A 24,638-nucleotide genomic window follows, 5' to 3' on the forward strand; every position below is an offset into this window, starting at 1 on the left:
TCCCTGTTCCTACACCTTGAATCCTATTTATGCAACAAAATTGAGATGTCCTTTTTCAACGTAGGTACCTATGTACCGTGTATGTATATCGAAATTTCCGTCAAAATCGGTTCAGACGCGTGCGGGAATACCTATTTTCTTGTGGTCCCACTATTTTCTATTTTGTCCTACTATGACGGAGTAACTTTCGTATTTATCTACAAAACAGAAATGATTTGATTGTTTGTTTGTTTGTATTGGATAGGATCCGAAACTACTGGATTGATTTGAAAAATTATTTCACCATTCGAAGCAAAAATTATACCTACCTGATGAACATAGGCTACTTTTTATAACGGGAAAATACTTCATTCTTATGGGAATCGATGTCGAAATATTTCATTTTAGGCGCATAAAAAAAAAACGCAAAGGATCATTCAAAACCTTTTCTACGGTTTAAATCTCAAAACTTTTTGGTTCATACTTCATATAAATTATAAAGGTAATCTGATAGGATTATTTAGAAAATAAAACAAGATGACGTAGGTAGGTATTTAACTTTAGTTTCGATTTATTATCATTATGATGTTTTCATTATGAATTCTTGATATTCTTAACGACGCGGTTGGCGCAGAGGTAAAGTAACTGCCTACTGAGCTGACGGTCCCGGGTTCGATCCCCGGTCAGGGCAAATATTTGTGTGATGAACTTGATTATTTGTTTTTGGGTCTGGGTGTTATCTATATATGTATTTATAAAATATTAAATTATATTTATTGTCGTCTAGTACCCACAACATAAGCCTTAATTGAGATTACTGTGGGACTAGGTCGATTTGTGTAATATTGTCCTTTAATATTTATTTAATTTATATACTTATAATTAAATGTGACTAGAAATAATATACTTACTACGGTTTAAGTATAGGTTGTATTATGTATATTATTTTGTAATGAGATCTTGCAATCAAATATTCACACAATCTCGCAAGTTTTCCGACAATTCATTTTTCGTATGAAAACGATCAATACACTAGGTACCTACCAAATATAAGCCGCTACAGGAACGCAGTTAGTAATAATTAATAACGGCTTTAACCCATTTACAATATTTTTTATAGGTACTGCAAAGGCAATGACGTTATGTATTAAAAACGTAGTATATTATTATTAGTCTGTGGTCTGTGATATTATTATTAGTCTGTGTTAAAAACGTGAAAAGTAACGTAAAAACGTCTGTAGTGCCATCTAGTATTCGTTTAGCATCGCCAAATCGGAGGAGAATAACTTGTTTATAGTAGTTTCATGAGATGGCGTTGTTTTGAATATAAACTTTTCTGTAAAATTAGTTAAAATCGAGTGAAAATTAAATTAAATAGGTAGGTTCCATTTACAAAAGTATGTAAAAAATTATAAAAAGCAATGAAATTGCAATTAAATCTAATTTTATTTTTTGCTGGTTAAAATGATACACTTAGCGGCATCTATTGGTAGACGGATGGCATTAATCGTCTTTTGTATGTAGTGCACCAGACATGCTATTATAAAGGCGAAAGCTTGTATGGATGTATGGATATATGGATGTTTGTTACTCTTTCACGTAAAAACTACTGAACCGATTACAATGAAATTTAGCACACATATAGAGGGTAACTTGGATTAACACATAGGATAGGTTTTATCCCGGAAATCCCACGGAAACAGGAACTATGCGGGTTTTCCTTTGAAAACGCGGGCGAAGCCGCGGGCGGAAATCTAGTTATAAATAATTAAATATAAATATTTCAATCCATACGTTCGGTTTATCTCAAATTACCTAGTTGTGCCCCACGGTTTTACTCGCATTGCTCCGCTTGGTTTACCGTCTACGCGTGATGATACATAACCTAAAGCATTCCTCGATAAACGGGCTATCTAACACCGAAATAATTTTTCAAATCAGACCAGTAGTTCCTGAGATTAGCGCATGCAGAATATTTAAAAATGTCTTGTGAAGCAACACGCTAAAATTTTTACGATTAGCAAATAATTTATTTTACCACATTGTCTGAATAATTATGGAATAAGTAACTTTAGATAATTTTACATTATTTGCTTTTAAAAACGCTCTGTTTAACTTAAAAATAATTTTAAACTTTTACAGCAGAATGTTGTTAATTAATGAAATAAATACAAAAAAAAAAACAAAGATAAGAGAATTCACACTAACGGCATCGTTTTTTTTAATAATTAAAAGCACTTTTATGTGACTAATATCAATTTATATGTACAAAAGACAAAGAAATAAATTTAATCTTTCTTATTTTATAAATGCGAACAATTTTACAAATTTAAGGATGTATCTATCTGTATGTTTGTTACTCTTTCACGCGGAAACTACTGAACGGATTTTGATTATAAGTGGCTCTATAGGTAGGTACTTAATGCTTTTGATGAAATTGAATGCGTTTAAACCAATCCAAAAACAAGGAGAATAATACTTTAAAGTAGCTAGGACATCATCATCATCCACCATTATTAATTTATTATCATCATCATATTTAATACTAGGTTTCCGCCCGCGGCTTCGCCCGCGCAGTCAAAGAAAAACCCGCATAGTTCTCGTTCCCGTCGGATTTCCGGGATTGCGTCATTTTCCCGGGATAAACAGTAGCCTATGTCCTTTCTCGGGTATCAAAATATCTCCATACCAAATTTCATGAAAATTGGTTCAGTAGTTTAGGCGTGATTGAGTAACAAACAGACAGACAGAGTTACTTTCGCATTTATAATATTAGTATGGATGTCAAAAGGACTGTTAAATTATTACCTTAACTTGTCTAATAATTCTACAAATTACCTTATATTACACCGAATGTTTTAACTATTAAGTATATAATACTTAATCATCGTACACATATTTTGCATTTTACCTTACTCCCCGTGGTTGCCTGGCAGTGATCACTGCAGAGAGATAAGGCATTTGTCCCTAAAGGAAATCGTTCAGTGAAACAGATGTATGCGAAATTCCCTTACCTTAGGTACCCCTCTAGAGAACACTGGACTCTCTATTTACAATAAAGCGTAAAAGATGAAATAAAATACATCAATATGAAACTAAAGTCCTGTTTTCATCATCAGGGTCCGGAGCCAGCTCTAAACTCAAGTCCGGGTGGTGCTGCGAAGCCGCCGCCACTCAACTCCTTCGAGCTGGACCGCTGTTTGGACAGGTAATATTAATTGGTATATTTATTAAGTAAAACAATTAAAAAGTAAACCCAGGAATAGAAAATAGGACCTAAACAAAAGCTTCAAAAGATCCTGGCAACTTTTCTAGAGCACATTTGGGTTACCACATTTTTAAATCATAGCTATATTTACCAAAAATAATCATTATTTATTTTAATTTATTTTAAAACATGAATAATTATTTTAAAATAATGACGCGTACACCAAGAATTCGTTCAGTTTTCTAGCATAATCTTATTTACTTTGCTTTGGTGAAATCATCAGACGTGTGCAAATAGGTGTGTACACTGTACATGACTCAAATCGGTCATGACAGAATGCCGTTATTTATGCTGTGGAAATCAGTTTAGTTTAAATATCGGTTTTATGATATTTAAAGTTATAACCAAATTCTAAACGGTGGCTTTCTCAATCTGGTGGTGGAGGTAGAGATTTTTCAATTGTTATTTATATTCGCACATAGTAGAATTTTTCGTTTTGAAATATTGTTAAGTTTTTTGAGATTTCACTCAACATTTTTTATAACCTACATACTTTCATAATAATTTTGGAAGCTTTTACATATTATGTATATAGATCGATGCTAAAGTTTAGCAAAGATCTATATGTAAAAGCTAGAACACATAGAAGCACATTATTTAATGTGCTTCTATGTGCTCTTCCAAATGTACTGTTCGTCGACATAACATAATATGTCAGGTGGATTATGGCCTATACTCTCATAGGTGGCATGTGTCCCAGCAGTAAGAACATATGGTAATGATGACTCAAATATAGGGTAACACCTAACACCAAAAACTTTACACTCTACAGAGACGAGTCCGGGAGGTGGGGCGAAGCGGCGCGGCGTCGCCGGCGCAGCTCGCCCCCCCGCCGCTCACCGCCACGGGAAAATGAGCCGCTTTCATTGGCTAGGGTGAGTTTTAGTTTAATAGTTATTAAAGTGAAACTTTTATTACATCGTCTCAAACTTTTTGGTCTGTGTAGCGCATGTCGCGTGTATCGCGGCTGCCGAGTAGGTATACCTACTCGGCAGCCGCGATACACGCGACATGCGCTACACAAAGCAGTGTTCGGAACCGTTCGAACAGTTTCACTTTTACCGTGGTTTCATAAAACCACACAACATTTTTTTTTGTTGTACTAGTGTATTGAAAAGCTAATAATCATGTAGTCAGGGTTTTGGCATAAAACTTGTCGTAGCGAAAGTTAAGCAGCTGTTTAATTAAGAGCCTAGCCTATTAATCAAACAGCGCCTTTTATTAATGACATAGATTATTCATGTCATTTATGAAAGGCAAATCAATAGTATTTGCATATAATATTAAATGCTACAATGCTAAATTATAAGTTGCTTCTGAATATTGGATAAAATTTTACAAAAAAAGCTTTTAGTTAGTAAGTTTAAAGTTATTTAACAATTTTTTTTCTACATTTTTACTAAGGAAATTTTCGTTAAAATTTACATTTTTTGAGTCACAGCTTCATTCACATAAACCGGACCGGGCAAAACCGAAAAATATCATAAATAAATAAATATATATTAATTAGTCACTCATCATTCGAGCATTAGTCTAACGAATATCCTAATATAATAAAATCTAAGTTAAATAAAGCTCTATTTACCATTTCACCACAATTCCATACAAAAAACATCTCAAAAGCAGTAAACAACATTTTTTATTTATACAAAATATACCAAAATCAGGCCTCCGCCCCCACATCCCCAACCGGTGGCTCCACACAATCAAGCCCCGCGCCCGCGTCCCCCGCTGGCAGCGGCACCGCGCCCCGCTCCCCTCTGCCCCTGGTGGCCCCAGACCTGCTGGCGATGCAGCTGCTCGACCAGCACTCGCAGCTGCAGGCGCTGATGAAGCAGCGGCTGTTCCATCAGCACCATATGCAGAAACAGGTAAGGTTCAAGAAAAAGGTCCACATGTTGTACTTCATGTGAAGTAGTACTCTTTATGATATGATACAAATGTATCTTTAGTTTCAAATCAAAGTAAGTCCAATGTCCATCTATGAAATAATAATTAGGAAGAGTTTCTTTTATTCTTCTTCCTTTCTCAATTTATTATAAGAACTCGTTTAGAATTATTAAATTATGGCAAATGCCTTATTTTATTTAGCCAATTTCTTTAAAAAAATCTTGAGTGTCCATTGCATCTCAGATGTAAAAAGTTGCATTTTGTATTTCTATAACCATAAATATTTATTTAATTTCTCTAGCACATGTCATCCGAGGCAGCCAAGCGCTTGGAGCAATCTCGGTTGCAGGACCAGATCAATCTCAACCTGCTTTCACAATCCCACCTTCAGCCTCCAGACAGTTCACCAGGTAAGACTGGCATCAATCTTTCTTCTAAAACTTATAACTGATTCAATAATTTCAAGTATAAAAATTTAGTTACTTAGTCTAATCTAATTTGTTTAATTATAATTGTTAATTTCATTTTTAAATATGCCTAGTGCCTTGGTAGCCGTTTGAACTGTCTCTTACATATGTCACATGATGATATTTTTGTGTCCTTCCTAATATTTCCCTTATATTCCATACACCCCTTTCCTCAAACATCCATACCTATTTGCCCTTATTTCATGTTTCTTTATCTCCAGGGTCTCTCCAGCAGCAGCTGGGAGCCCAGCAGCAGCAGCTGGTGCAGCAGCTGCAGGCTGTGCAGCGTCAGTACTTGATGCATGCACCACTTTCTGTACCACCAAACGCGCCACCTGGTGAGTAGTAGAAAGATCTGGATTTAAAATTGGTAGTCATATTTTGTATAAAATATTTTGTATAAAATAAATGAGTTTTGTTTACATATTATTTTATTATTTAGTCTTTTATGGTTGAGTTTTTTTGATATTATAATTTAGTTGTTCACTTAAAAATTCCGAAGTATGTAACTAAGATTTTAATTGACTAATTATTTCAGTTACAGAGAGAGAGAGAGAATTTTTATTTTACTATATTTGAAAATTTTACTATCCCTGGGCAAAACTAATTATTTTCGAACTACTTAACATTTTATCAAAATTTGTTTAGTATTTTAGCTCAATATTATTAAATTATTTTTAATCCCAGGTTTAATGCTATGGGGTAGTGAAATAGAAGAGCACCCTCTATATGGAAGGGGTGTGTGCAAATGGCCCGGCTGTGATGCTCTGGCCGAAGATTTCCAAGCGTTTTTAAAGTAAGTTATTTTTATATTTACTAAGATAATATCTAAATTAGCGTCGACACCTATAATGTAATAAAATTTAGAATTAAAATGTTAAATCACATTTATCTCCATATTTATTATAAAATATCAGATTGCATAATTTGAAGATATAAATTAGTCTTGTGATCATATCATATTTTGATACATTAATTTAAAACACCTTTTTTAAGTGATTTGAAAAAAAAAATGTAAATTTTTGCAAATGTGTAATTGTAAATGGAAGATCTGTGCTCCTGAAAAACAGTTTTTACTATCATGGGTCACTTTTACAATTTGTGCAAATAATTGAGTTACATGTACTACGTACTAGAGAGGACATCGCTACTACACTATTTGTAACACGAGTTAGAGTCAATCGTCTCAAACTTATTTTTTTTGGTTACATTGCATTGGTTGGTTTTAATTGCTAAGTCTATTCATATTTTTTTAATAAGATAAACAAATTTATTTGTTACATTGATTGGTTTTAATTTATAAGTAACAATAGGCAGAATATCTACAAAGTTTATGACTCACTAGCCGCCCCGCGCTGCCGCGCGCCACGCACAGATTTTGTTCATGGTGCCCTCTCTACGTACTAGAGAGGCCATCGCTACTACACTTTTTCTAACACGAGTTAGAGTCAATCGTCTCAAACAATTTTTTTTTGTTACATTGATTGGTTTTAATTCATAATTTAATTCATAATTTTTAATAAGATAAACAATATTTATTTGTTACATTGATTGGGTTTAATTTATATGTAATAATAGGCAAAATATTTGCAAATTGTAAGACTCACTAGCCGCCCCGCGCCGCCGCGCTTGTTGCACAGATTTTGTTGGTGCAAATAAATAAATTATTATTTATTTACACCAGGCACCTGGAAGCAGCCCACACCCTCGACGACCGCTCTGCAGCGCAAGCCCGCGTGCAGATGCAGGTGGTCGCTCAACTCGAGCTGCAGCTGCGCCGCGAACGGGACCGACTTGCAGCTATGATGCGGCACTTGCATGCAGCTCGCGATTCGCATCATCATAAGATGCCGCATGGTGAGACATAGAGTTATATAGAGTTATGACGTTTTATAGCAGAACTAGCTGTTGCCCGCAGCTTCGCTCGCGTGGAAAAGATAAATTTTCATGGTAAAAGTTTTCATCCCCTATTTTACCCCTTTAGGGCATGAATTTTCTAAAATCCTTTCTTAGGGGACGCCTACGTTATGACATCTGCATGCCAAATTTCAGCCCGATACGTCCAGTGGTTTGGGCTGTGCGTTGATAGATCAATATATCAGTCACCTTTGAGTTTTATATATGTATATAGATTATTATTATGTGTGCGAAAGTGATGGATAAGACGACCTATCTTAATAAAATAATCTCGTGTCACAATGTTTGTCCTCAATGGACTCAACGTGACCGACTTGCAGCTATGATGCGGCACTTGCATGCCGCTCGTGATTCGCATCATCATAAGATGCCGCATGGTGAGATTACAATACGAGAACACTGCATTTCATGTACAAAATAGGTATATACTGTATACACAACAATAAACATGAAAACTTTTTTTTATGTACAAAATAGGTATATACTGTATACACAACAATAAACATGAAAACTTTTTTTTATGTACAAAATAGGTATATACTGTATACACAACAATAAACATGAAAACTTTTTTTTAAAGTGAAACTTTTATTACATCGTCTCAAACTGTTTGGTCTGTGTAGCGCATGTCGCGTGTATCGCGGCTGCCGAGTAGGTATACCTACTCGGCAGCCGACCGTCACGCGACATGCGCTACACAAAGCAGTGTTCGGAACCGTTCGAACAGTTTCACTTTTACCGTGGTTTCATAAAACCACACAACATTTTTATGTATAAGCTGACAAAGGAGCTTGCGGGTCACCGGACAGACACTTACCATAGACATGCATGTTATATACACATTCGCGTTGTCTGGCAGATATCGTTTACAGCGATAAGACTGCCCTCTGTACATGTTATTACTTGTATTGCTCTTATTTTGTAATTCTATGCTTAGTGTTATATGTACTTACACACTACATGTATAGTCACTTCAAATATAATTTCTACCCATCAACACTTACATTTACAATACCCAAAATTTTCATACTACGGCTAAAAGCTCAAGTGTTGTTCCAAGACTTATAGCTTTTTTTATCCCTTTCAAGTTTTCACAGTTTTATAGAGGGAAGTTCAATTTTCTCTACAAGATCCTAAATAAACGTATTCCTTACAACATAGTGACTTTGTATTCTTACAACAAATTAAATTTCTATTTTCGCGAGAAAAATAGACATTATCCGTTGCTTATTAAATCTATTTTTATGTTTTTGATTTGCAAAAGCAAAAAAATAAAATGCAATAAATTTTTTAATACTTAAAAACTTACAATTAGCTTATGTATTTACTTACCTTAATGTAACTGTGCTAAGTGTTGCGTTTACATTTTTTGTTCCACATGCGTCAAACTGTAAAATAAAAAATAATATGTAACAGGAAATTTAGAAATTAATATAATTTTAGGGCATTTTTTTGCTTGTTTGTTTACTCGTGAGTCGTGTCTGACTAAAATCCATACTAATATTATAAATGCGAAAGTAACTCTGTCTGTCGGTCTGTTACTCAATCACGCCTTAACTACTGAACCAATTCGCATGAAATTTGGTGTAGAGATATTTTGATACCCGAGAAAGGACATAGGATAGGTTTTATCCCGGAAATTCCACGGGAACTATGCGTGTTTTTCTTTGACTGCGTGGGCGAAGCCGCGGGTGGAAAGCTAGTCTTCTTATATATAAAAATGAATCGCAAAATGTTGGTAAGCGCATAACTCGAGAACGGCTGAACCGATTTCGATAATTCTTTTTTTATTATATTCCTTGAAGTACGAGGATGGTTCTTATGTAGAGAAAACGTAAACATGTACCACGGGCGAAGCCGGGGCGGACCGCTAGTATTTTATAAATATGACGCAACGTGGAGTATTTTTTTGATATAAAAAAATCTTTCGTTTTGGGAAAGTTAGTAACCAAAAATGATTAAAAAAATAAAACCGGCTAAGTGCGAGATAAACTCGCGCATCGAGGGTTCCGCGCAAACCTGTGAACAAAGAAGTGATCCTATAAGGGTCCCGTTTACACGGACTGCTCGAGCGGTCGGTCGTTGACTGCTCGAGCTGTCGCTACAAACCGCGCAGTTGACGGCTTGAAGCAGTCGCGACTGCTCGAGCAGTCCGTGTACGGCAGTGAATGTCTATAGTTCACCGCGCAGTCGCGGCTTCAAGCCGTCGGTCTCAACTGCTTGAAACAGTCCGTGAAATGCCCTTATAAATGAATTTTCACTAAAGTAATACTTTTTTTTAATTAATAGTAATTGTAATTTAAACTATAACTGTACCTTATGGATCAAATAAAGCTTTATTTATTTTATTTTAATACTTTTACCTTTCAGGGGGTGCTAATGAAGGAGCTTCTCCAGGCCCTGTACGGCGTCGTGTGTCTGACAAATCTGGTGTAGCTATAGCAGGAGGTAATATATTATTTAGTTGCTTTATTTATATGTATATTAAATTTCCATTTTAAATTCATAATTTCAAAAATTCGGTTCAAATTAAATGGATTAACTACACATACAGTTAAAAGTAAAACACAATCAATGGTTGCTTTTAAAATAAGACTGGATAAATTTTTAAAAATATTTTTGGTTCTAGATTGACTGACAATGCATTTATAAATGTATAATATTTTATATTTTTATACTTTTACATGAATTGTACAGGGTGTAATCGTTACGTGTGCACAGGCGATTATTCCGTAACTATTACAGATATCAAAAAACTTTAAACTGATATCGAAAGTACTTAACCTAATGAGTAAAATTGCCATAATAAATTTTTAAAAATAAAACGAGAAATAAGTTTTAGTTTGTTGTTATAGTTTAGACTTTAGTTTTCTTTAAATTCAATTGGGTCTTAAAAGTGTTCCTTTTCCCAAGGTCTTCCATATATGCTCGAAAGAGCTGGATTAGATGTTCAACAAGGTAAAATCTATTAAAGTTAGAAATGTACATTTGTTAAATATAAATTATCAGCACAATAATTATAATGGTTATATTTAAGTCGCAAACTTGCAAATTACAGAAATACAAAGGAATCGTGAGTTTTACAAGAGCGCTGATGTGCGTCCGCCTTTTACTTATGCGTCGTTGATTCGTCAGGTATGTTTGATTTTTATAAAAATCTTTTATCATTTTTCGTAATTTTATGTATCATCTTCCTATGCTTAAAATTATTGGCAATCCAAATCGGTTCAGTATCTTTTACAAAAAGCGTTTTTTTATAGTAATATTTTTTTTATGTTTGATTTTACGCGAGTGTTATATATCTAACAAACTGCTAAAACCCGTTAAATATTCTTCAATTTTAAGATTTTTTTTATATTTTGTGTTAAAAAGCTTGTATATAATTATTCGTTGGTGATAACAAATTCATAATATTAGAAAGAGATAAGATTAAAATATATACACATTTAAATTGGTTCGTCAAAGTTTACCTACTTTAGATGTCAAACACGATCAAATAACTGGAATTTAATAATACTTATTTTAATTATGAAGATAATTTAAATGCAAATAATTTTGTGAGCACATTAAATCTATTAATTTCCTTATAAGTTGTCTGTCTGTCTGGACAAGCAACACATATCTACATATTTATACAAGTTTATGATTTATACTATGTGTGGGATATACATGAATATAGATCGCGTATAAAAAATCGTTAATATGTTTAACTTTATTAGGTTCTATATTTTTTATAATTCTGATATAAAGACTTTCATAGAATAGAACAGTTTCACCCGCGATTTAACTCGTGGTCAAAATCAAGTATTTCTATACATCATGTTTTATTCTGATGTAGAAACTATGTAACTTTGAAGTTTCATCCAAATTTGTCGAATAGTTTTCGTGTAAAAAACATACCTACATACAACCATTCTCACAAACTTTTTAATTTAAAATATTAGTAGGATTCAAGCATAAAAACAATTGGATAGACGTGAAGGTTATCATATGGTTGTTGTAGAACTAAACTATACATTTCTAAACTTTTCAGGCCATCATAGAATCTCCAGACAAACAGCTCACTTTGAATGAGATTTACAACTGGTTCCAGACCACCTTCTGCTACTTTAGACGTAATGCAGCCACTTGGAAGGTAAGATCTTAACATTTTTCATATATAGACGACTTTATAGTAAATATTTGTAAATGAGTGGTTAAAATATACAGAATTAACTGTAAGAGACAATATTATATGTATAATTGTTCTGTTATTAATAATTTGAGTTGAATTTTTAATCAAATATTCACTGGATGTTGTAATGAAGGTAACTTTAGTATTAATATTTTGTATAAATTATATGGTTTAATTAGCTTTAGATCACACTTGTTGAAATAAAACCTACTATAATGAAAGATTAAAAATTACAATTATGTAATAATGTTAATGTCATATTTGTGAAAGTATTAACTTCATACAAAGCATATTTTTTTATACTTAGTGAAAATGCATAATGATATTGTGTTAAATTGAAACTATTCTGTTTAATGTAATAATAAAGATACACACATTGATATTAGATATAACAGACTTTATTCTTTTGAATTGAACTATGAATACAAAATAAAGTTTTACATAATTATCTAGTTAAGACTCAACTTAGTGATACAAAATCGTAGCACTAAAACATACAGATGCTAGTTAAGACAAATATAACAGTGTATACGAAAGTCGTATAGCTATAAGCAATTATCCAAGCGTAACCCAAGCCCGTGAAACAGAACGCGGTCCGCCACAACCTCTCGCTGCACAAGTGCTTCATGCGCGTGGAGAACGTTAAGGGCGCGGTGTGGACTGTAGACGAGGTGGAGTTTTACAAGCGGCGGCCGCAACGCGCCGCGCATGCACCGCCTATGCACCACGCGGGGTACGGCACAGCGTCGCCTGGCCTGCAAACTACACTATACATTACATACTGTACATTGTATACTGTACACATACAATGGGCACAGTATGACACCAAAAACATAAACACGTGACGATGTATCACGCGAGGTACGGCATAGCGTCGCCTGGCCTGCTACACAGAGTACACACACTATACAGAACACACTGTACATAAAATACCAAGCTGACACAATACATTGAATACAGCATATAATAACCAACACACTACATAATACAAAGAACTCCAACTGGCACACTTACATTAGAATCAGTAAAGATACAAAGACAGCGTCGCCTGGCCTGCAACAAATACTATACATGACGGACTATACATGATATACTGTTAATTAAAAAATAAACCAACAAAGAATGCAAAACACACTGATCATGACACACGACGCATAATGCATAATACAATAACTTACATCTTGTACACTATCACGTTAAATACACGCGCCTACATTATAATTTATACTGTACACAAAACATCAAATAGATATAATACTAAACACTAACATTAAAATCAATAACGACTTGGCAATATCATATAGCATAAAATATACACATATATACATGTACAATAATGCAACTTGAACACATGCCACCATCACTGCAGCACGAGGGGTACGGCACAGCGTCGCCTGGCCTCCAACTTACACTATACATGACATACTATAAACAGTAAAAAAATATACACAATAATGAAACTTGAACATAAAATTTGCCACTTACACTTTACTTTACAGTTTACAACTATATTAGGAGCCTGGGTCATTAATTTTTTTGTAAGATAAAAAAAAAACACCCTAACGGGGTACCACACAGAGTCACTCGGACTGATGGACAATACATGAAACACTTTGACAAACCATACATATAAGACACACTGAAATTAGACAAACAACACAAAACGCATAATACAATGAACTAGAACTTGCACACTATCACATTTAAAACACACAACACCCCGCCGTACATGCTATACATAAAGCACTTTGATGACACACACTACCATATCCCACTACCACAACAAAAACAATATGATAAACTAATGTTTGATCCAGTAAACATAGTAAATAAAATAGATATAAACAAACTTCTATACAAAATTTAAACTCTAATATTATTAAAAATCAACATTAATGTTGAGTATTATCATTTAGCACACAAAATCACAAATACACACATATTCACAATACTGGAACTCAACCATATCTTCGAAATATTATCACCATGACTATACTGACACTGAAGTAAATTGAACTATAGGTAAACCAGAATCTGATGGCAATTAGGGAAATCAAAATTTTAAGTGTGCAACCCTAGGGAAAATGGACTGAACGATCTTGATACTTCTTATTTTTTATTTTGTCCTCAATATCATTAATCACATTACATAAGTGGACAATACTGAACTTAATAATGAGATATCCACTAATATTATGTAGGTTATATTGTATAATATACATATTAGTTTTATATTATGTATATATTTGTTTAAATCATTATCATTGTGCCATGTCAAAATATGGATATAATGATAATGCAGATCAAAACTAGATTGCTTATAATTTTTTATAAAATAAAACAAAAATAAAATAAAACTATGTTTATTTTCGTAAGTATTAACAGATACACACATTATAAAGTTGACTTGGACAGCTTAGACTTGACGAATAGCCGTATTGGAAACTCCTGTAATAAGTTTTCATAAAATTATATTGTAATCAACAAAAAATATTATAGTTACCTACTTATAATATATATTTTTAATTAAAAGTATCAAAACGGGTAAGTCAAATTTAGCAATAAAATCTTCAAAATTGAAAATTGTTATGTTTCTGACCCTTCTTCATCGAATATTTTTCTATACACATTGTAAACAACACCTCTTGCTTGGGATCGCAGCCGCTTTTTCGACATGTTGGAAGATTTTTTAGACAAAATCCTAAAAATTATTCATTAACTGCGAAGAAGACAATTAATTTGACAAACAATTTGATAGTTGTCAAATTAAGTTGCCACATGAAAATCTTTTATTTTATAAATATAAATATGCAATCAGATTCTGGTAGACCTATAACACTATACGTATACACATACAAATTTAACACGATTTTCCTATTATAAAATACAAAAAGCTCAAAATGTCTTAAACACAAACGCAAATTGATTCAAAATGACCAAGAAAAAATTACACTATTTCACTCACGATTACAGTGACGCTAAACTGATAAAAAAACAGCACACAAATATTTCTACATCAAATTACTTGCAAACAATATTCGTTTAACGTGCAAGCACTTTTAAATACTTATTAAATCCCCACACATAACATTAATAAGCACCTCTTTATGATAATACACCTAAATTCTTTGAAATATTGATTCATAAATTGAATTTTAAGCAGTCAACTCAATGCAGACACAAGCAATGTAAACATATTTAAAAATAATAACAATCATCAATTCTTGTTATCGTATCAATAAGAAGCAAATGGAAACATATTCTAAGAAACGAAACAAATTAATATATTTATAACAATTTAGTAAACATTTGAAACATTACAAAAATAATGAAATTGAAACATTACAATAAATAACAGGTGCATTATTCAAGACTTAAACATTAGCATTCAAGTGACACGTAACTAACTTATATTTTATTACCATGCCTGGAAGTCAACACATCATGAATACTAATACCCATACCACAAAACACGTTAACTATCATACCGACACTTAACAGTACCACACTAAACCTTAATTATTATCAAATCTTCTCTTATTTTCTATCTAACTTAGATATAATTCTTGTCATGTAAATAAATGTTTCTCGTTTCAGATTTCAATTTATAATTATTTGTGTAGTTGATTTTGGATGAAATTTTGTAAGTCGCATTATAATCGCGGTTCGTTCTATACGTGAATTATAATGTGACCTATTGTATTTAGGATTTGTTATTTGTGTGTGTTCGTGGAGTTCAGCGCTACGGTGAATAACATTTTTCTCGCTTGCCTATTAACCAAACTCCCATTCGTCCTATCCTTGGGGTCTCTCGGGTCATCCTGCATGATTATTTTAAGATGTCGAGTCAGATTTCCACGACGATCTGAATGTGCTCCCATCGCTGTCGCTATATAATCATTTCTTGGCCTGAGATTGGAGCACATTGTATTTTAAGGGCAACACAGGTTTAGCAAAATAACCATAACATTTGCTAAAGAGAAATGAATTATAGAATGCAATCCGGACGAACCTGTCTCTACACAAATGTTTCGTGCGCTACGAGGATGACTTCGGTTCCTTTTGGATGGTGGACGATGCGGAATTCGTGAAGAGACGGCACCTTAGTCGCGGGCGGCCAAGGAAATACGAACCCGCGCCTCCCGGACCCAACGCTCCACAGTAAGAGCGCAGCTCAGTACGTGCGACCGTCCAACGAATCTTTGTGCTCATTTTATTTAAGTTTTTCTCGATCTGACAAATCCCCGTTTGATTTCGGACTATATTTTAATGGATTTACAATTAATTATTACGTTTTTTTCATAAGAATATTGACAAGCTGATAGTGTCAAAACTCGTGTTGAATAATCAATTACTATTTTGAATATATATAATTCAGCAATTCCAAGAATCGTTGGGCGATCGCGTCCACATTAGTATTAACGTGAACTTTCGAATCCACCAACAATATTCATCACACTGATGATTCTTGGTTCACGAATAGTTTGATGTTTCTCACCGTTCCGTAAGGGTGTGTTATTAATGTGTAAGCTTAGATATACCCGACATGTCATGTTAGTTCATATAGACTCATATGTGCGATCACAGCTTCAGAGTGCTTAAATCTTTGCACACAGTAGAAACATAGATATTGTCAAGTAAACATTTTAGTATGTCGTCCATATAGGTTTCAGCACTCTGTAGATCATTAGAAATTAGAATGCCGAGCTATAACAAATTGTTTTGCAATAGATATTAACATCATATCGATCGAATTATAGTACATTTTAAGCTTAAATCATAATATTTTGCAATTGTAACATTAAGTCTTTTATATCCGAACCTGATGATATGCATAACTGACATCATACGAAATATAATCGAATATAAATATGTTATGCATGCTTTATCCACCTGCGGAGATAAAATGTCGGGATGTGTAAAGAATAAAAGAAAATGTATTTATACTTATACCTAAATAGTTTTGTTTTATTGTTATGCATGTTTATTGCATTTAAAATGTTTGTAAGATGGATCGTCGTTGGATATTCAAGTAAGATTTAAGTGTTTCTAAATTTTGTTCCCATTTTCTTGCATGTTTTTTTAACCTTTTCTTAGAGGTAAGTGTTGACGCTTTGCTTGTGCGTTTTGTCGCATGATAGTTGTAATTTTTTCTACTTTATCTTCTTGCTTGCTTTTTTTCTATTTTTTATTCTATTTATTATCTTCTATTATTTAACATTAACATCACATTCACCAACGACACTGATACAAATAATTGGACTGTTTATTTCAAAATTATACACTTTACAATGTACACATTTACATAAAACACAGTATACTTAAATTTGACGAACATTTCCGTCAATGGAGGTTTGAAAAGGCCAGGGGTATGCTGATCTTTATATTTTTTTCTTTGATTTGTCAAAAAGTTAATCATAAATTTAATTTTATAATCAATTTAAAAAATACTTTCAATAGTTATCAATTTGTTTTCAAAAAAAGTTTTAAAATATATTTCTAAAGATTTATTTAAAATAACATATTGTTTTAGCATTGAGGTAATTTCATAGAAATATTTGATTGACAGGTTTATGGGTGCTCAAAGTCCACCAATGATGACAAGCCCTCATGGCTACAGCGAGGCATTGAAACGAAATCTTCAGGTATTATTATAAATTATTGAATTTCTAGTTCTTTAGCATTTTATAAGTATTTATCATTAGGTAAATTTTATCATGAGGATTGATTGGAAGCAGAGTCTTTCATTGGAAACTAAAGTAAGAGACCCTGGTTCAAATCTTTCTTTATTTTTATGTGTTATTTATATACATATTCACATTAATTCTTCAAATGATAGGAAAATAAATGACCTTTTCATTCCAGGGTATGATGGAAGATTGCAACCTAGCATACATGTCTACGGATGATCATATGATGCAGACAGAAGATTACCAATCTTCGCATGAGGATTATAGGTACATATTTTTCTTTTATTGGCACACTTATTATAATTAGTTTTTATAAAAAAAGATAAGCAGATTTTTCTTGTTAGTAGCTTAATTCAGCTCCTTATAACGAAAATATCTAAAATAAATAAATGCTATCCTCATATCCAAAAATTGCTTGAAATATAACGCTAATGTGCTAAATTACCTTGGCTTTTGCATATCACACTCAAATGCTTAAAATCTTCTAATAAATACGGATTTGTTTAATTCTGAATTCACTGTTGGAAATAAAGAAATGTCCCATTTAATTTTACTTTAACAGTAGTTCATTATAATCAATACTATATTATATTTGACTGATCGGTTGGCTTGGTTGGTAGTGGCCCTGCCTTCAAAGCCAGAGGTCGTGGGTTCGATTCCCACCCGGGGCAAATATTTGTGTGATGAACATAGATGTTTGCTCTGTGTCTGGGTGTTAATTATCTATATAAGTATGTATTTAAAATTATATATGTATGTTTATCAGCCATCCGGTTTCCATAACACAAGCGAAAGCTTAGTATGGGATCAAATCGTGCCGTGTGTGAAAATTGTCCTGAAATATTTATTTATTTATTTTCAGCCGGCCTCCAATAATGAACGGTTATGGCAACAGCAGTTCGTCTCACGACGTCAAAGCCGAAGATCTCAGCGGCAACGAGGCACAGGATATTAAACCTAATATTTATGCTCTTAAGAATGAGATGCAAGCTTCCGATTATACTAATAAGGGTAATTAAACTGTTATAACTAATGCAATTTCTAACTAACTTGTTATTAATAACTGATCCCTTGCTAAAAGAATGTAAAAAAATAAATTTTATGTATCTAATAATATTAGTTACCAAACTTAATTATTTTTCGACTAGTTTAAACATTTGAAAAACTGAACCTACAACTTCATAATTTTAATATCAATTTTCAACAAAGTTTACTGAAATTCTATTTCTTTTTACGTTACATTTAAAATACAGTAACCCATATTTAGATTACTTCCTTCTACAGTGTATAAAATTAGAAGAATTTGTCATTTATTCTGTGTTATAATTATATTTTTATTTAAAGAATTAATAATAAATATTACAGGAGACTACTCAAATTCCACTAAAGAAACATCGAGCAACCGTTCAAGCGAAACCAGTCCGTACGAGTATCGTCCTGAAGATAGATACCGCGCTCTTTCGCACATTAAGGACGAAGCAGAGAATCTGTCGCTCAATGAACAGAGAAATGACAAATAGACGGAGAAATAGACAGAGAAACGACAAATAGACAGACGAAATACAGAAACAGACAAAAATCAAAACATAGACATTTATGAATAGACAGATCGAGAAACAATAAAAAAAGAAAAAGATAAACGACAACAACAAATAAGTAGATGGATATACGAGTAATATCTTATTCCAGGGATTATTATAGAATCCCCCAATTTCCAAGTGAGAAATCATCGAAGTGAATTTTTAACGGAATTTATGCGTAAATTCGAATTTTATAGAAAATTTTGAATTTCCAAGCAATTTCTCGTTTTTTACGTAGCAATATCACAGTACATTTACGGGTGTAGTTTTAGACCACGGTGTAAATGTGTTCATAATGAGCGGTTAATAAACCAAAAACTTTTCTTTTCGCCCGGTTTTAACGGGACATCGAGTATTATAGTTTTATTTCTATTAAGTTTATAGCTATTTTGAATTGTTAGTTGTTAGATTAGGGATCGAATTGGGATATTCGCGCTACCCTAAAAGGTTCATATCAATATTGAAATATTTAAAAAGTATTTAATCATTATTTGTAACGAGTAAGAACAATAAGTAGTTGTATTTGTAAGTTAGTACGTTCACGCATAGCGTTTTGGTTGGTTATACAGACGCATTCCTTGTTAGATTTCTGTACTCAGTTTTTTTTTAAGTTTAAAAAAAATCGTACTTTACTAACAAGGAATATGGATCTCAAATATTTACAATAGTTCAATTAATGTAACATTTGATACTTTTCATTGTATACGGAATTGATTAAATGATCTGACATTTTTTATTTTTATTCTATTTTGTAAGCGTGCCATAGTGTTGCCGTGGTACTGTTGAAAATATTTTATGATTTTTTTTTGTTTTTTTTTTCTGTTTAATATATAGGGTGTACATATTTATCGTGATGCGATGTATAATAAGTGATAAGGTAAGTTCATTTAAGCGTTTACTTAACATATATTGCATATTAAATCGTTCATGTTGTAGAGAATTTAGGAACTTAGAAAATTTGTATTTAGTGATATGCGATATGTTTTTTTGTGCATTTTTTGGTTGATGTGCATTTATTAAGGTATTTCCGAATATTAAATATAAAGAGGGTGGAAATCATATCACAATATATAGATGTAATAGTAGAACAGCTTTGATGAAGGCAATTAAAGTAGAAATTCGATATAGCACAAAGTTTTCACCATTGATTAAATATAATAATTATTATTACTATAGTACATGACGATTTTTGGCTTTCACTTTTAAACAAGACAATTATGAGTATTGTTGTTGTATTTCATTAAAAAATCCGCAAAGCGCACACTTTTTTTTGTAAAAAAATTAAGTATTTTTTTTACATTCTTGTTTACAAATTGTATACATAAGAAGTAATTGTTTACATTAATGTAATTTTTATATGTCAATAAGTAATTTTATATTACTGAAGTTATTTTTGTTATTTGCAAAGGCACGGGAAAATAGAATTATTTAGTTGTTTTTTTTTTACAAATGACGTGTTTTTAAACGTAAGTCACTTTTAGAATTGTATTTTTTTTTAATTTGCAATAATTGTTGTAAGTATCACAAAACTATATGTCATTGTATTTCAGACATTTGTTTATTTTTGTATACTATATAAAGTTATTTATATTTTGTTTCTTTTCAATTTTAAATATTTTGGCGGTAAAAGTGTGCGCCATTTATTTCAGTACAAACGATTATCGAGGAATTGATTCCGTACAATATTATTATTTAGATAATTTATTTTCCACTGTATTCCGTGTATATTTTAGGGTTTCATTTTCCTAAGTGATAAAAGACAAATGCCAGTTTCTAGCTATTATAAGCCGTTTCGTACCAAATAGGCATTTTATGTAGATTATAACTAGGATTATCTGATGTTTTAGTCTCGTTACCTATCGCGGTTTCGTCGTTCATTGATCATTTGTAAATTAAACTTAATATTAAATACTTAATTAGTGTTGTATTAAACCAAATTATTACAAATAATGTGTTGTTTTATTACCTGGTGTTGTAAACAGTTAACCCTTTACAGCCCACGCCCTACAGGAATTATTTAGGAGGTATTCATTTTCCTAGATATTGCTGGCACATGAGATCATATTATGGAGAAAAAGGTTTGTATTAACTACCTACCGTATATTAGTTTTTTATCCGAAGTTTTAATTGAATATGAAGATGCGGGCATATAATATATTAACTATAAAAAAAAACTTTTTACACAGACGTGTAAAATAAGAATTCAAAGGTATGACAAAGTCAATTAATTTTTCGACTGTTTAATAATAAATCCCTATTCCAAGTACTTATGAATAAAATTCCACAAAGTCTAAACAATGTGAAGAGCGGATACGTCTGTCGTTTTATTGCGTCTCTTAAGTGTTACATCTCGGAAAACATGTGATATGAATCATACACTTCTTCTATGTTGTAATATTTTAATGATAATTCGATTTATATTTATATATATAATTTTATTTCAAGTGAAATTTAAGTAATTTTCCAAATGTGAAAATTTCGATAGATATATCCTTTTTTTATACGATAATAATAAAACATAGACAATAGACATTTCGGTTCAGAAACCAACCTACAGCAACATACAAGTTTTCTTTGACTACTTAAATCTACTTACCATCAATTATTAAGTTAAAGACCTAGGGTACTAAAAATTAAAACCTAAGCTACGAAAAGCTTTTTCTTTAGTTTTGTTACAGCTTTGTGTTTGTGAGGTGTAAAAATGTTCTAAGGCGTTTGTTTTTATTATACTAGAGTCTAGACAGATCTAAACATATAATAAATTAAACAGAACTATACATAACCCATTGAGCCCCGAACGGCCCGATCGGTCCACGACACAATAGATTTTCTATTGTGTCTGTGATTCCGGGGCCTGAGTTAATAAACATAACCAAAACGATGGATTACTATAAAATGACGTGTTCACACTTTTATTTTACAAATTTAGGCACGTGTTTGGTTCGTCAGCAATTCTTAGTATTTCTGACTGTTCCTTGATTAGGTAGGTATTAGTTATTTTCGCTTTTCAATGTCATCATGCTTCCTACTTATACTGTAAATGCTTTAGTTTAAACAAATTTACAAATTGCTAGACAAAATTTGATATTCCTAAACATCACATACACAATATGTAATTGAACATAATATTATAATACTATTATTATGCTTGGCTATGCTCTACAGTCTACACATGCGCGAAGTCGCTGGCCGAAGCCTATTTATTTGATAAAATATATGGAAGCAATTTTAAAAATATTAAAATATTTTTACCTAAGTACATACCTTATGTCTATAAGGTTAGGACCCTACCGCCGATTTTCATCTATATTATCTCTTCTATAACGATAGACTAATTAAAAAAAGTTACCTAATAAATTTGCTACTGAATCAACAACTACAAACTGAAAAATCTTTATTATTCTTAAAAGTGAAAGCAATAGATGAATGGATTGAAATATTTTTTATGAAATTCTTTTTCATAGAATAATTTCATCAATATGCCGCCCTGCAAACGCAAGCGCGCTTGATTTATGGCCAGAACAAGTGCATTAGTGACGTTCCTGTGTATGAATATCGATAGAAAATTTAAATATGTAGAGCTATAGAATGTTGTAGTAGTAGAACATTTTATTTGCATATTATTTTGTTAAATGTTTTATATGTATGGTAATAACTTTGGATTAAGTTTTTTCATTGGTGTTTTATTTTGCAAAACCCACTTTGACACAGTTTAGGTACCTAATTAAATATAATACATATATAATATATATACCTATCTTTCTTGTAGAGTGTAGACTGTTAGTACTATTGTTACTGTTAGTAATATTGTTTATGGTTTAAACAATTTAATTTGAGAATTAAAATTTTCATCACAGATTGTTTTAAACTACAAAAATTAAAACTGCTCTTATAATACAATTTTTACCTGCTAAACATGACGTCGATAAAATAGAAGAAAAAAATCTTAAATAAATATAACAGAGTATCAGTAGATATACCACCTTAAAATAATGAAACCGAAAAAAAAACAAACAAAATTTTATCTAACTGTCGATAAGTAGCACATCACTACCATCCCTACGCTGACATGTGGCTCTTAATTATAACACTGCGCGTACGTATCTACAAAACCAGTGAATCGACAAAAAATCTAAAATAACTGTATATTTAATACCGATCTGGTTACTGAACTCTTCTGAAATAAAAAACACGTTTTTTTTCCACGCACATGTCTACGAATGGGTTAAGATTTTTTTTCTAAAAAAGTGTCATTCCGATTCGAAATGGAGACTTAGGGGTTAATTTAGTATTTTGTAGTTTAATGTGTATATATTTTTTCGTTTCTGAAAGGGATGAGTAATGGTGGAGCATATGTTTATTATTATGATTTTGTCATGCGACACACGTGAGAAATCTTTTTCTTGTGTTTTAAGTTAGATAGATAATTCCTAGACGATTGGGTTATTGATAAACCGCGCTTTTATATATAGTTTTTTCAGGCATTAAGTATATGAAATCTTACTCAGTAAAACATGACATTTTGTGAGGACGTAGTTGCGATTTGCTACAGGCAGAATTATGAATTCGTAAACATAATTTTATGAAACTAAAAAAGAACTAACTAGTATCTAAAAACCGAAAAAAATAGCCGTAGACTGCATCGAGCCTTTTTAACTGTCACATAACTGTAAATTGCTATTCATAAGTCGTTATGTAGAGATGTAGTTACCTGAAAAACCGCATATTATATCATGGGGAAAATATAGGTAATTACTAATTAGGTAAAACATACTAATATTCATACCTGTGTTCTAAATATCAATTGTGATTTAAGCACATGAAAAAATATGTTTCTGATTGATTCATCATCATATTTATTAAGAGTAGGTACCTATAAGTATAAGAAAAAGGTCTAAAAAGTAAATTAAATTGCTAAAATCAATAAGTACCTTCTGATTATAAAGCTCATTGACCACAATGCTAAAAGTCGGTTAATAAACAGGTATACCTAATTACCTAACTATAAGCCTAACTATATATCTACGTATATATATATCATTGGTTAAAAAAAATACTGACAGAAAATCCTGAATTTTGGAAAGGCTCCAAAGAACTTAGTTCTCGTTTAGCACTAGCATATTGCCAAATTGCATTCACAATTGCAAAAATATTACCAGACATTCAAGACTAGCATGGAGAACATTAACCTAAAAATCCACATATATTTTATTGAGAACTAACATAAACACTAGAAACGCGTTCAAAAGGGATAATTAAAAAAAAACAATCATATCTTTCAAAGAAAGTTTATTTATAATCAAAGGTTTTTTCCATATCTTAGAGGCGTGTGGCACAATTACGTTCAACATTATCGTATTTATATCTTGCCTTCGACATGTGCGCGTGTGCTTTACCGCTTTATGATACCAAGTGTCGGCCCGCTTCTGAAAAAAAAGGAAAAAACTTTTTAGAAATTGATATGTTTTTTACTGAAAATGAAATAACTTTTTTGGAAGCTCAAGGCGAGTGGAATAACGTTAAAATGAACATTTTCTTATATAATATGTAGGTACTTACCATATTATTCTAATAGATAACTTAAATATGATTACAGAAAGATTAAATTGTAAAGTAAGTTTCACACTAGAGCTAATGCATAAGCAGTTATAGACTCAGCGTAGATTCAAACAA

The 24,638-nt window shown here is 32.0% G+C and overlaps 1 protein-coding gene across 1 annotated transcript in view; it reads left to right on the forward strand.

Moving 5' to 3' along the window:
* FoxP (forkhead box transcription factor P) overlaps positions 1 to 20,901 on the forward strand; it is an 86,703-nt gene extending 65,802 nt beyond the window's left edge. Inside the window, exons 4-18 of the mRNA XM_090115897.1 lie at positions 3,099 to 3,187; positions 4,020 to 4,122; positions 4,915 to 5,118; positions 5,439 to 5,547; positions 5,826 to 5,942; positions 6,292 to 6,400; positions 7,289 to 7,461; positions 9,892 to 9,969; positions 10,580 to 10,656; positions 11,555 to 11,656; positions 12,283 to 12,428; positions 17,265 to 17,340; positions 17,561 to 17,652; positions 18,248 to 18,396; positions 18,751 to 20,901. Of these exons, the coding sequence (XP_089972023.1) occupies positions 3,099 to 3,187; positions 4,020 to 4,122; positions 4,915 to 5,118; positions 5,439 to 5,547; positions 5,826 to 5,942; positions 6,292 to 6,400; positions 7,289 to 7,461; positions 9,892 to 9,969; positions 10,580 to 10,656; positions 11,555 to 11,656; positions 12,283 to 12,428; positions 17,265 to 17,340; positions 17,561 to 17,652; positions 18,248 to 18,396; positions 18,751 to 18,905 (1,779 nt within the window). The 3' untranslated portion in view covers positions 18,906 to 20,901. The remainder of the gene's footprint in view (positions 1 to 3,098; positions 3,188 to 4,019; positions 4,123 to 4,914; positions 5,119 to 5,438; positions 5,548 to 5,825; positions 5,943 to 6,291; positions 6,401 to 7,288; positions 7,462 to 9,891; positions 9,970 to 10,579; positions 10,657 to 11,554; positions 11,657 to 12,282; positions 12,429 to 17,264; positions 17,341 to 17,560; positions 17,653 to 18,247; positions 18,397 to 18,750) is intronic.
* Positions 20,902 to 24,638: the final 3,737 nt, after the last annotated feature.

This window comes from Colias eurytheme, chromosome 24, assembly GCF_061535395.1.
Source record: "Colias eurytheme isolate Ceu_HAF_F1 chromosome 24, ilColEury1 Martin Lab GWU primary, whole genome shotgun sequence".
Classification (NCBI taxonomy): domain Eukaryota; kingdom Metazoa; phylum Arthropoda; class Insecta; order Lepidoptera; family Pieridae; genus Colias; species Colias eurytheme.